Genomic DNA, 15697 nt, shown 5'->3' on the forward strand with positions numbered 1-15697 from the left:
CTCTCTTTGTTATACCTAGCATGCATCGCCCCATTGACCTTTGAGTGACTTTGAGTTTCGATATTATCTCTTTAGTGTCCAAGTTTCGCAGCCATACGTCATGATTTGTAGTATTGGTAGTATACACTGATCGGATGCTTTTTTCTTCAGGTCTATTGGCATCTTCGATTTGAATATAACTGCATTTCTACCAAAAGATGTCCAAGCCAGTTCATTCTTCTGTTGATTTTTGGAAGTAAGGAGCCAGATTTATGTATTAATTGTCCCAGGTATACATACTTGTCTACTGTCTCAAGTGCAGTGTTGTTTATGATTACATCTTGACCATCTACTAGCTCGTTGTACAGGGTTCTTGTTTTTGTCAAGTTCATTTTTAGGCCAACTTTATTGCTAGCTGTATTTAGGTCGCTTGTAAGTTCTTGTAGTTCTGCAAAATTATTATCAAACAGAACGATGTCGTCTGCAAATCTTAGATGGCTGAGGTATTCTCCATCAATGGATATTCCTTTGTTCTACCAGTGCAAATTTTTACCCCTTCGCTTTTGCTTGTCTGTATATATTTGATAAACTTTCTATGTGCGGTATATATATATATATATATATATATATATATATATATATATATATATATATATATATATATATATATATATATATATATATATATATAATGTTGTAATGATTTACTTAAATGCATGTTTTTACAATTTGTTAGATCTTATTTCTACTTAAGCTTACCTTTACAAAACAAATATATTTTAATACGATATCTCGGGGCTCTTTTACTATTTAACAGAAAAAGTGGCTTCTAAGTATTTTTTATAGTTGCCCTTGAGGAAAGAGTAGACAATAGGAAAATACATTTACAAAAAATAAACTATAAAATTACAAAGCAAGTGTTATATATTTTTAAAATTAATCAAGTATTATAGTTTTAGAATATTAAGTAAAAAATATACCATACACAATAATCAGAATAATGAAAAATCAAGCGTTCATTAAATGATACAACCAAAATTATCAATAACAAAATAAAAAACCTCCCATTTTATTCTTTTATTTAGTTTTTTACAAGTGACTCAAACATTCTATATTTACTTTAATTTTTAATTAAGAAAAAGAAACAATTAAAGAGAAATAATTCTAATCTAAATAGATGGTCATGATTAATAGTCTCTGTTTACTAAATCAGAAAACTAACCTTTTGTCTTTAAAACGGCTGACTCCACGTTATTCTTATTCGATTGTGACCTGCTCTTTCCTCTGTATATCGTTTTCGATAAAACAATTCTACAACTGCATTAATCTTTGCCCAACTCTTCTAACTCCAGAAACAACTCCTTCCTCCAGTCACAAGGATATCTGAACTGATCGACTTGGTCAAGTATAAACTATAGATCTGTTTTTTACTTACAGTATGTCATCTATTTCCTGAACTTCGTTTGCCTACTACCACATACGGACCTCTATCCGCAAAAACAAAAAAAAATTTTATCAAAATTTACTTTTTGGAAACTCTCCTAATTAAAACCGTCATATCAGAAAAACTGTATTGTCGTTTCCAGGTCTTCAAACCACAATACCTGTTTCTTCTCCTGGCAGAACTCACATCGACACCTCAAATCTCCCCCTATATTTTCTAAACCAATCAGAACGCACAAATATTCCTCTCATTCCAGCCGTTTTCTACCAAATAAATTTGAATTTTGTCATAAAAACATACTGTTACCAAAATGCCATCAATCAAATATTTCCTATAAAAGGTCTTAAAAATTTGTTTAATTTTCTAAGAAAAAAAGATAAGTAAATATCTGCCTAAACAAATTCACTAATCCTATGACTTTATACATTTTCGAATATTTCGTGGTACGTCTTACAATACAAGGTATCATTTTATTCAAATTTTTTGTTTACATAATTCTTATCTGCATAAATGGTAGAACAACCGCTATTGTCCTTTTCCCTGTGAATGTCCAGTTTGTCTCCACACAATTATTATGATTCACTAATAAGGAAAAACACTTAATATCCCTGGTTTATATTTTACAAACTTAATATTACTGTGTACAGGGTGTTGCGATTTTGTCGGTCGGTAATTTGATTTTGGTTTTAACACTTTCTTTTTATTTTTTTAGAAATTTGAAATTCTAATATATATATATATATATATATATATATATATATATATATATATATATATATATATATATATATATATTGTAACGATTATTTTGCCTACCACATAGGGTATTATTACTATAAGGGAATGAAAATTGGCTACAGAAATTATGGGGCTAGAGATTGGGCAAGCAAAACAAACCGGAACGTTTACGAACGGCTGCTCAGGGTTTTTCTGGAGAGCTGGATCGTGGATAAGTGAACGACAAGGAAGCTGAATTAGGGTAACTACAAAAATGAAACAAAAAGGGGTACTTACATGAATCTCCTGGAGCAAACACAATACAAGAAGTTCTTAAGCTTTTTAAAGTAGACGCCGCTTAGAAGAATCTTCTTGCTGGATGAAAAAAGGCTCTTCCTTCATAAAAATTACAAAAAGGGGTTAGAACCTTTTTTTAAAAGAAATAAACAAATTGGTTTAGGGAAAAAAATTAAATATTTATTGTTATCTCACCACAAACAGTTATAAATATAAATAGTACAAAAAATATTATATAAATTGTTACAAAGTAAATACAAAATAACAAAACAATAAACTTACTATGTTACTATCTGTTTACAAACTCTAGAAGTTGGAGATACTATAAGAACTTGTATAACAATTGTTACTGGACGATATTTTGTAGCAAAAATAAATTATAACAAATGAGAAATATCTTTTTAAATTATATATATTCAGGGATTCTACAGTATTCACTGCCTTCCCTCGCTCAACCGTTTCCATCTCTCTCTCTGTTTCTCCATTCTCCATCGTTTAGGCCTCTCTTACTTATGGCGTCGTCTACTTCGTTCCTTCAAGATTTTCGGGGTCGTCCTCTTTTCCTCCTTCCTATGGGGGTCCATTTGGTTATTCTCTTTATCCATCTGCTGTCAACTAGTTCTTTTTACATGTTCATACCACTTTAGTTTTTTTTGTTCCATGTATGTTACTATGTCTGTTTCTATTGACGTTCTTTGCTTTATTTCGTCATTACTTCTCCTATCCATTCTTGTTACTCTGCAGCATCTTCGCAGACATTCCATCTCTATTGCTACTATCTTACTGCTGTTTTTTTTTATCTTTTTAAATTAAACTATGCATAAAGGTTAACCTTTAAAAAAAAACAAAAACAAAAGAAAACCTCAATTATGATTAGGTATGTACCAAATGTCAAAAAATAAAACTAGCTGTCGGATGTCAATATTAAATTCTAAACTTTGAGAATAATTAATATGACAGCTTAGCCACACCCTAACATTTATAATTTTACTTATTCTCATTACAATTCCTTAACCTGTTATGAAAGCAATTATTTATGGCAAAAGTTTATTTTTACTTTAAAAGTCCAACAAAAAAATTACCTGAATTTCACTAAATGTTATTTTTTTTCTTTAAAAATATCTGGGGTTAGAACTGGATTTAGATTCTCTGCCACACAAACAAATGCATCTCCAAACTGCGAAATAGCCTGCGAAAGCAATTATTTATGGCAAATGTCTATTTTTATTTTAAATGTTCAACAAAAAAGATACCTGAATTTCACTAAATGTTATTTTTTTCTTTAAAAATTTCTGGGGTTAGAACTGGATTTAGATTCTCTGTCCCACAAACAAATGCATCTCCAAACTGCGAAATAGCCTGGGATGACAACCAGGGACTAATAAAATGCGGATGAAAGCTGCTGGGCACTGGGATGCAAACTTTGGAACTTGGCTTCTTAAAAACGCGGACACCATGAAACTATGTGGGTATCCTTTAAAGTTAATAGATGGTAGATGAGAGACGACATAAAAACAAAAACAGTTATTACTCTTTTTTCCAAACCGACACATTACATTGAGTCTTTCTGATTTCTCACAGCAAAGTTGCCGGTTTTTTAACGCCGACACATACCGCGTGTTGTCTATTCCAAACCTGAATTTGACCTTCTTCAGTCCGTGTACCCGGCTTCTACCGTTTCCTCTTACCCCCCTACACGTCTTCGCATCATTCGCACTGATAATTCTTTTCAAACGCGCTTCACATCGTATCGTAACTGACCTTGACGTTCAAATATAAACCAAATATAATCATATTTAACATCGCAGTTGTAACTGGAATTTTTCTGTGGTGTGGAATGTAAACAGAGACTCACTAAAATTTTATATATGGCCCAAGACCGTACCAAAAAAATTTTGTACCTTAAAACCCTTTAATCGGCAAGACCGTCTGCAGGGGGTCTTTACTCTAACCTAAGTATTTTTTCAATAACTGGTGTGATCGAGCTGAACGACAAAACCGTTTGTATTCACTAAAAATACGAATCTAACGGTACCAGTTTGAAGGTTTTAGGTTTATTCGATTTACAGCGGCTGGCATTTATGTCGCGACAATCGTATGAATCAGACGTTAAAATTATTTGTGTGTACGGGAAACATCAAAGAATTTTAAAAAGTGCTTTCTAGTTGAGAAATAAACACGAAAATTTTTGTGATAAATAGTTATTATGTATATTTATTGATTTACTACTGTGTGTGAAGGAAATAAGAAGTGGAATTGAAATACCGCTCATTTAGTGAAGGCCGTTTGCAGACAGTCTTGTCGCTTAGTTGCAAAATTTTTCTCCTTACTTTTTATTGTTACGCGTATGTTTGTTCTTTATTTTATCTACTAAACATGTGGTTATTATTTTTTTATGTAGAAAATGGAGAAAAAACGTGGTGTAAAAGGATGTAAGAGAGCCTGGGCGGCAGGAAAAGGATTCGATGTATCTACTCTGAGTGAAGAAGAAATACTAGACATTATGGAATCGTTTACGGATGAAGAAGATGTCGATGACGTAGACAGTGATCCGGATTACGAGTGTGATGAAATAACACCTGAAGATGATGAGATGATAACTAAATGCATCCAAAACATAGATTCAACCGCTACAATCGCCACATGTGTACAGGCTGCCAACTTATCACGGAATATCAATGGTACTTCGTGCAGTTCGACGGATATTACAGTTCCAATTGCACAAACTTCCACTGCTGAAGCGGATATTGGGGTTAGAGATAAATCTTCACCAACCACAGCAGCAGAATTAGTAGCATCGATATCAGAAGACACAACCATAGTAGCAACAACAGTAGATACGGCTGCAATAGCAACACCTACATCTACATTCAAACAACCGAAGAGACCAAGATCGCCGTTACCGACTTTGGAAGTTTCCGGCCCGAGGGTAGTACCATCAGCAGGTGGCTGGAGGAAGTTTGTACATATTACAAATAAAAAAATAATTGTCATGTACTGATTATTTGTTTGTTTTCAGCGTAAGAAATTAACACACAATTCACCGTTGACGCAGTACAGATACGGTGGTACATGGTATTCTCATATTTATGTCAATTTTTCGTTATTCTAACTTGGAATCGCACTGGGGCGAATTTGGTTTCAGAGCCGTACCAGATTGCATGGCATTGAAGAAATTCGAGGAATCAAAAAGCATCTAGCGTTCAATGATGAACGCCAACGTATTCCAAAAGGTGAACCAGGATACGATCCTATCTTTCGAGTACGAAAAATTGCCACAATTTTGAATGCTCAGTTTGACAGCATTCCAAAAAATGCACGGTTATGTGTGGATGAATAAATGTGCTCAACTAAAATGGTCCACCATCTTAGACAATACCTCAAAGATAAACCCAACAAATGGGGTGTAAAGTTATTCGTTCTTTGTGATACGAATGGGTTTTCATACCAGTTCGAAATTTATACTGGTGCTCGTAATGATGACATCATTTTGCCTAACACCCCAGATATAGGTGTTACAGGAAACGTTGTTATCAGGTTATCGCATACAGTGCCAGACTTCCTGAATCATGTCATTTATTTCGATAACTTCTGCACCTCATTACCTCTAATGGTGTACCTGAGAGCCCGTGGCATAAATGTCGTGAAAAATCGGAATGTCTCCGGTGGTGAAAAACAAAAAGACATGACAATGCAACAATTTCGATTGAAAATGGCTAAAGAGCTGTGTGCTACAACTGAAAAACGTCCTATTGGACGACCATCGTCCATTCCACAGCCAACTAGTAGTTCTGCAGTCGGTAGACGAGCTGTTCATCAGGTGGATAGTGTAAGATACGACGGATTAAATAATTGGCCTGAATGGGGATCGAAAAGTCGTGAAAACTGTGTATAAAGTCTGACACTCATTCCTTTTGCACCAAGTGCAACCTTCATTTGTGAAACAGGAAAGGTAAAAATTGCTTCACACAGTATCACACCAAATCTTGATAATTTTTGTTTATTTACCTGTAACTTTGTTTTTCAATAAAAGTATTATTTTTTTACTACTAATAAATTATGGTGTTTTCATAAATTTTCCTTCTGAACGACAAGACCGTCTGTAGACGGTCTATGATTTTTTGGCCTGGCGACGAAACACACACAATATCGCCAAACAGACCTCAGATTCGTTTTTCCCACACCCAAATTACCCTAAAACCAAAATTCCTGCTATTTCTATCTTGCCGATTAAAGGGTTAAATATTCGATGGTTATAAGGAATTTATAGACTATAGACCGGAATTAGTTAATTTTCTCGTCTGGAGACAATTATTTTCTGATTCTAAATTCTGAAAAAATGTTCACTACACCATAGGTGTATGATGAATTTCGAGGCGGCCTATTTTTTAGTTTAGTTTTTACGACTCCTGATTTACATTGCTGTTGATTGTGGACAAATAATTTTTTCACGGAAAAAAGTGTATTTGAGTAATTTTTGATGCGAGGAATCCGTTTTTGACATTACTTTTACCAAAAATACTCACCAGAGAGCGCTTCAGTTTAATTTTTCATTTAAGAACTATTTTTTATAAAACAGTGCTATTAATATTATTTATTTTATTTTTATTTTATAAACACTGATTTTGTGTTATATTTACTAATAATTACTTAATTATAAAATTTAAAAATATTTTCCCTAATTAAATTAATTAAATAAAACAATAGACTGCTTTTAAACACTTTAGTATACTTATGTATTATTAAAAAATAGTTCAATTAATCAATTTAAATTTTAATTTAATTTTACTTTAACTCAATTTTGAATTGACTGGTTATAGAAATGAATTAAAATTTTTATTAAACATTGTAATATTTAATTCAATTTAACAAAACTAATTTCATATACTAGTAAATTTTAATTAATTACTGATATTTCCTCAAATTTCGTATTATTTCATTTTAATTAAACTAACTTTAATAATATAAAAATAAAAAAAAATTATTTTAAAATATATGTAACATTGCAGCATATTCCGCGTATAATAATGAATCGTGATTTAATTATTTCTCTTAACTACAATATAATTGTTGCAGTACATCACTGTCGGTATAAAAGATTCCAACTAATTTAACATTTATTTATTGACATATTGTATGCGCCATTATCATAAGTATCTTTTAATTATTACGACGTTCCTTATAAATATAAATTTGTTGTTCATAATTTAAATAAAATAAAAATAAAACGATTTTGCTAAAGAATATAAAAAATATTGTAAGAAAAAAGTAATATTACTTCTTTAATTTTTATAAATAGAAAAAAATATTCGATTTTGCGCCAAATATATTATAATAGTATTAAAAGTACTTCAAACTTCTGTATCACGTCAAACACTAATTTTTTTGTAAATAAATTTACACAAACTTTTTTCTCTGAAAAGTATTATCCAATGTTTTACAGAAATTTAACATTGAAAATGGATGCTCCCACTTCATCTTCAGACCATCATTCTGATTTGCAACACATGCCAGGACATATCGTTTCTGTTAAAATGGACATAATAAATTTACATTTTTGGGTGATGTAGCAAAAAGTAAAAATAAAATGTATTACTACTAAACTTTCACTTCGAATGTTACTGATAAATTATTCCTAATTTTAAGTCAATTGAGAATTGAATTTTATGACAAAAAAAAAAATTACAAAAAAAGACCAGCATATCGGGAATTTGTTGAAAATACCGCTATTTATTGAGACATGTCAATATGTAATTGCGGTAAAATTCCACAACCTAAAGTAATTCATGTTCAATCAACGCAATTCCAGGAAACTTTGTATTCCTGAATATAATGATTTTTTATCGGAAATAAATACTACTGCAATCGAAACCACTGCAAAAAATTCAGAAGACATCTCATATAAATTAACTCTAAGTATTAAAAGGTGATATTGATATACAATCTTCTTCATCTTCTTCTCATCTGTAAATATTACTCTGTCCCAAAAATCTTGATTTTGTAGCTGATGGTTTAAAGCAAATATAAGTCTTGATTGCTTCTGTTGTGGTGTAAGAGCTTGACCTAAGACGCGATGTTTTAATTCTGCACCAAGTTGTTGTCTTTCTTTCCGGAAAAAGTGGCATAATTCTTGCAGTTTTTGCATCTTTAAAAGGATTCTCTTCTAATCTCTCCATAAGCATAATATCTTCATGAGCGGTAGATATTTTTGGTCTTCTAGATTTTCCAGGTCTTCCAGGTCTTCCCTCAATTTTCTACAAAATATGCTTTAAGAGTCGTATCAGTTTTTTAGGAACCAGCTGTACCACTGCATAAAAGACATAAGAAACTTTATTTTCTTTACATCTATTCACTACTCTCGATCAATTCGTTTCTATTCATAATATTATATTTACTCTAAGTAGGTTTAAATTAAAAACCACCTTAAAAAATAACTAATAAAATATGGAAATTAAATGTGAAGCAAAAAATTTAAAAAATATCTGTCACTAAAAGATTCGATTCGTAACGATCCGATTAATAACAACATTAAATCGTTTGTTTAAATTTTTATGATAATTTCGCGTTTGGAAATAATAGGTAAACAATGCTTTTTAATACGTTAACAGGTTGCAGAGAATTTGTTTAGAATATAAAAAATCAATAAATACAGAAAACTTAGTATGAATCTTGGCGCTGATCTACAGTACCGCCTACTGTTCCACTTTTTTTTTAATTAGCTTAGGATAACCCGTTTCGCCACTACAATTTTCTGATTATCTTTAGGTCTTCGGACAAGTTAAATTAACATGCTAAAACAATTACATTTCGTAACTAAAAGATTATCTCTCTCACTCTTCTTCTTTTTTTAGCAAGCTTCGTTTATTAAACAAATTAACGGAAGAAATTTTAACAGATTTAAGTTGCTTTAATAATTTGTTGAAATTATGTTATTTTTAAGTTATACTAAAATGTAAAAGTCAAAAACTTATGTTTTTTGAATGCTTTGCTTTAATTAAAACTATCAATAAGTTAGACAAGAGTTCGAATAAAAATATTAAGTTCTCTGATTTGGAACAAAATATTGTAAATTCTTCATTCACCCAGATATGGACATTATGTCTACTTGTGATTCTAATTATTTATTATTTAATTCTAATTATTTATTCTTCTTCTTCAAGTGCCCTGTCCGTTGCGAACGTTGGCTATTAACATGGCAATTCTGATCTTATTTGCGGCGCTTCTGAATAGTTCGACCGATGTGAGCCCGAACCACTTCCTCAGATTTTGGAGCCACGAGTGTCTTCTCCTGCCTGGCCCTCGCTTACTGTCTATTTTTCCCTGGACAATCAATTGCAGTAGACGGTACTTATCGTGTTTCAATATGTGGCCTAGATATTCAAGCTTTCTTTGTTTAATTGTATTCACGATTTCTTTCTCCTTTCCGATTCTTTGGATTACCTCTGTGTTGGTGACATGTTCGGTCCAGGATATACGAAGAATGCGTCGGTACACCCACATTTCGAATGCTTCTAGTTTTCTCGTGAGCATCTCCGTCAGCGTCCAGGCCTCCACACCATACAGCAAGATCGGAAAAATGTAGCATTTAACTAGACGTAGTTTTAGGGGAAGAGACAAATCCCTGCTTATGAGGAGCTTTTTCATATTGCTAAATGCTGCTCTAGCTCGTTCTATTCTCGCCTTAATTTCTGTGGCCTGTTCCCATTTTGCATTTACGTTGGTGCCAAGGTACACATAAGATTCTACATGGTCAATTAGTATGTTACTTATCCGTAACTGTCAAGCAGGCTGTTGCTTCCTGCTTATCAGCATTATTTTATCAATTATTTATTATATAATTTATTTTTTTGATAAATATACAAAATTTTGGGTGTCCTATATGTAGAACGATGGGCACTTAAGGGTACCTACATTAACTATACAGTTTTTGTATGGTATACCAAAAAACATTTGACGTGGATGCCTTTGTCGCATTTTGAACATCTGGTGGTTGTTTTTTCATGACAATGTGCACAGCGTGTTTGCTTATTTTGAGGAATTACCAAATGATCCATATGATCAAACCTAATGTCTAAAACTTTGGTGGATGACTTATGACCTTTCGAATGTGTTTCATTTTTTTTATTTTGCGTTAATAGCGCAGTGGCTACTCGTCTTCGGAATTTTAGCTGATCTAGGGCCCTACCTCTTTGTCTATGCAACTGCCAAGCATTTTGCAGAGCTACATCAATACAGTGCGCCATTAGCGGAAAATACCATTTCTTGCCCCTCAGGTCAATTCTATAAAGGCTCAAATTTTGGTCACATCTGTATACTCCTCCCATGTTTGCTTTGTACAAATTTATCAGATGTGGCTGCGCCACCTAAAATATGTATTGTAAAATGTCATGAAACTAAGCATATTGTTGAAAATAAAAGCTAAATCCGTTTGTAATAATAATCTAAAAAACTATAACTTACCTAAATATTTGTCTGTTATGTTCGTAAAAATATTTTCACCCTATGCACGGGGTTTACGCCTACTGCATTTGAGCACAGGGTGACAATGCTGTTGTCATGCCACTTCACGACAATAATGTTCTGGTTTTCTATTTTTCTGAAATCTAAAACGCCTCTAGCTTGCTGTCTCATTTCTTTTGAGTTTGTTAGTGGTCCATTAGGTATACGATTTTCACGTATCGTGCCGGTAGCGTTGAAAGTTTTCTCCGATAGCAATCCTAACAAAGATAACGTGGAAAAGAAATTATCCAAAAATAGGTGCATCCGTTTATTAGGCCACCTAGTTCTTAAAAGGTCGGCATACTCCAACGGCTACAGATGGCCCTACTCCATAAACAATATACTTTTCGCTAATATTTATGGTAGCACCTTGGTAAGGTTCCATCCAATTTACGTAGCCTAATCTACTTGCTCCTACCCAAAGTTTGTAGACATAGCGAATTGGCTTATTGTGAATAAATTGTTTACAGCACTGGCAGCCGAAATATGGTACAATGGCTTTGTCAACACATTGCATTTCCTCACATTTACCAAATTTCAAAAATGCAGCATTGAGATAATCAAACAATGCACAACATGCAAACAAACTTTAGCAAATTTGTCGAATGTATTTATAGTGACGTTGTCAGTTAGGTGAGAGTGAGATAAAATATAGTTGTCAGTTAGGTGAAAGTGAGATAAAATATATTTAAATAATATATATTCTGGGAAAACTGTTGCCTTCGTTTTCTCGGAATATTCTCGGCCTCGGAACTGACCCATATCCACTGATTAATAACACCCCAATGAATGCTTTTATCTCACGTTTTTCTATTTTCAGGCAATGGTTTTGTTCCCTGCATATCGATTTGATTCTACAACTATTAGGTCCAAGATTTTGTCATCAAAAAATAAAGAAAACATATCTAAAGGGGTTTGCAGAGGTAGTTCTTCTTCGTCGTTATTAAATTCTTCACCATCATACACCAAATCTTCGGTTTCCCATTTATAAATCTTTTTTCTCTATTCTTTTTGTTCTCTTTGATGGCGTTTCATATTCTTGCACTGATGAAAATTTATTTCAACAGGCGCTCTAAGCTGTTTATCAGGTAGATTATTTATGGTAAGTGTGTCTTCGTCACTAGAATATTCATTACTTTGAGAATCCTGGGCATTTTCTGGCGGAGAAATAGTCAATGACTCAACGTTCGCTATCATATCTTCCTCGTCCTCCAGTATAGATAGTGCATTATTTAGAGAAAAACCCCTGGAAGTGTAAATGTATATCACATATGCTAAATTATTAATATATTTTGTATAAAAGTATGTAATTTACGCAAAAATAGAGTTCAGTATGTAGTACTGTTATGTGTCTAACGTCTTACATGTAGGACGCTGTGGAAAAGAGGTTCAAAACTTAATCATAACATATTATTTGTACATTACTGTTGATCCTATATTGCTAAATATGCTTCTTTTTACGTTAAAATGCACATCCCAAAATATTATTTATATTGTTTTAAAAATAAAAATTTTGCTTACCTTGCGAACGAAACACCATACTCGCCCATTTTCAAAACACAAATATTATGGTGTAACTAATAGTCGTTTTATATTTTATTACTGAGCAAGAACGAGACAGGATCGGACTTGCTTCAGGCGTTCTATTATGTAGGACGTTGGGCATATCTGGGTTAACATAATACCATATTTTGCATATTGCTCTAAAGATAGTAAGAACTATTTCCGAAGTGAAAATCGAAAGGTCAAAAAAATACAAATTTCTTGTTTTAGGCGTTGATGTGGTGGTAGTAGCCCCAGGCGAATTGACTGCTGGTTCATCGTGGTTGTCAGATCAACACATAATAGATCAAGCTAAAGATATGTGGAAACAACTAGGCCAAGAACAGAAAACAGAATATGGTGAAAACTACTTCGAAAACGCATTAAGAAGTTTAGAAAAGCACACCAAAAATCAAGTAAGTGATTCTTTAATACATATTTTAAGTTAGGAGAGGTTAGGTTAGTTTTTTTTTATTAAGATATCGTAAACAACATTCTCACCATACATGATGCGCAAGGACTAAACAAAGGACTTCAAATTCTAATTTGCTGCTATGTGACAATAGAAAAAAATTGATACAAAATTAATTATTTTGGCAGATTGTACAAATAACATTAAGGTTACTCTTTAATCTTCTTTTTATCATATTTTTATTAATCCTATTCTCGACAAATACTAATCCAAATACACAAAAATTATAACAAATATACTTTACTAAATTTAACTTTATAAAATACATCCACCGGGATAATAGTCATTTCGTAATTATTATATTGACAGTAGTAAGTGCATATAATCTACACATCGACGTACGTTTCATTTAATATTTTGATTTAACTTGTTTGAAAATGGATCATGACATACGGGAAAATATAGAGTGGACGTACTATGAATGATATTATAGTATATACAGGTAGATAGGCAACTCAATCTATAAATTTCGTTTATTAGCACCACTTGCGAGAATTAAGTTCATGTAAAATGTAAATTTATGCGACTAAAATTGTAGTAAAATGCCTTGTGCAGAATTAGGCTTTTATTCACATAAAACTTGACATAAGAATGACAAAACAATTATTTAAATACTGACCAGTTGTTGTCACAACATTAAGAAAACTAAATTATACTACACTTGGCTTGTATTATTAATATTTCTTGTAACACAATATAACATTTCTTGTAACGTTTTTATAAATAAAGGTTTTATTCTTAATTTTGTTTGTTTTGTTTGGTCTTGATAAGGATTTTTCTTGTTATTTTAGGATTATATCGATTTTCCTTTACTTTAAAATGAGTTCACAATCCTAGGCAATATTACTAAACTTTTGAATTTAGCGCCATGTATAATATATAGTTACGCTCCCGTTCAGTAGGTAATGCGCCAATCATTGTTTTATTCGTTAACAAGGAAGTTTCAATGCTAGGTGGTAGTGTGCTATGGGTTATACGTGGTTATACATATAAGTTTCCGGGGTATGTAGTGGTCGATTTATTGACAAACGTCAAAAATCAATTTTAAAGTGGCATACCTAGTACAACATATAATAACAGTAAAATGATGCTAAATAATAATATTAACAAGAACAAGGAATTAGAAATAGCAGTCCATAACAAAAACTTAGAAAAAATTAAAGCTTTTGTCTGCAGGTGCTGATGCTAACTTTAGAGTAGAATGGAATAGAGATACGTTACTTCATACTACTTCGAGTGTAGAAATTACTAAAGAGCTTTTGTTAGGTGGTGCTAAAGTCAATTTAAGAAACATGTATAGTGAAACTTTACTACATTCTGCTATAACATCAGGGAAGAAATTAGATTTAGTTAGAGAACTTCTGAAACATGGAGCTGATGTAAATGCAACAACCCGTAAAGGCAACACTGCACTGAACCTTGCTGTAAACAAAAATAGTGAAAATTTGGAACTAGTTAAAGAACTATTGAAATATGGAGCTGATATAAACATAAGAAATCGTGAACAACGGCTTTATGAAAATCGGTCCTCAGCTTTGGATAACGCTGTAGGTAATCTAGCATGCGCTAAATTGTTGATAAAATTTACTTTAGTAAAGAGCTTCAATAAGGATTACAGAAAAATTGTTGACTTATCTCCTTATAAAGGATGCAGGAATATAAATCGATTATCAAGTTATCTAGATGACTGTGTTTGTGAAATTCTTAAAATGAAAACAGATAAAATAATAGGTAGCCTTTCATTGTATGAATTTGTTAGAAAAGATTTCGACGAAGATTTACTATATAATAATTAGTTATCTAAAAGATTCGCAAAAATTGATTATTCCATTCACTATCCTATATATAATAATATCATATTAGATCAGATAAAACCTTTTTTAGAAAGAGCAGATTTGTTAAATAAGTTACAATTTTGTACTATAACTGAATATTTATCTAACGATGTCTTGTTAAGCTTAGTAATAGCGTTTGATGATTCCCGTAAATGTACTTTTCAATCTTCAAGTATCTTAAATAATCATGTAGGATCAGGTACAAGTCTTTATGAAACTTCTGTCAGTAATGATACCAAACGTGTAAGATTGGAATAAATACATTTTTTCAGTACTAGAGTTTTTTATGAACAACAATTAGTTATGTGGTTCCAGAGAGGTAATACATGAAAGATTGCTATAATGCCCAAAATACTAAACATTGCTTTTTTATGTTGTGAGTTTATCATCATTTTCCTTTGTTGTTTCTAAACAGGTTATTATTAGTGGGTGTTACTAATAATTTAAACAACCAACACATTTCGCACACCCAAAACCAAATGTTGCGAAGGCTTTTTGTTCTGAAATTGCAGGACTAATAAGTACTCTCTTAAAAATATTTTATTAACAAAAGATGCGGTTTTGCCATATTAAGTAAACTTTGCTATAACACCAATTCTCGTGGGGTTATAGGCGTTGCTCTTGGTTAGTGTGGATTTGAACCACTTTATTCCTATATAGGCAAACAAGATCTTAATAATCAATCAACTAAGTAATACCAATCAATATTCATGATGCATTGGCAACACTTGCTGTTTTAATTATGGAAGAAGGGGCAGAGTAAACAATAATGGCAATAATTGAGGGGTCCGGCAGTAAAAAATGGTAAGGGACAATACAGAAGATTTGAGATTTAAAGTGTTGAATTTTGAAAAAAATATTCTTATATTTTTTATAGAAAAATATAAGACTATGAATCATGTTAAAATTAGT

At 32.1% G+C, this 15697-nt stretch overlaps 1 protein-coding gene across 1 annotated transcript in view; it reads left to right on the forward strand.

Moving 5' to 3' along the window:
* LOC140443776 (D-beta-hydroxybutyrate dehydrogenase, mitochondrial) overlaps positions 1-15697 on the forward strand; it is a 220077-nt gene that overhangs the window by 152742 nt on the left and 51638 nt on the right. The window contains exon 5 of the mRNA XM_072535215.1: positions 12710-12894. Coding sequence (XP_072391316.1) covers positions 12710-12894 — 185 coding nt within the window. The remainder of the gene's footprint in view (positions 1-12709; positions 12895-15697) is intronic.

This window comes from Diabrotica undecimpunctata, chromosome 6, assembly GCF_040954645.1.
Source record: "Diabrotica undecimpunctata isolate CICGRU chromosome 6, icDiaUnde3, whole genome shotgun sequence".
Lineage (NCBI taxonomy): Eukaryota > Metazoa > Arthropoda > Insecta > Coleoptera > Chrysomelidae > Diabrotica > Diabrotica undecimpunctata.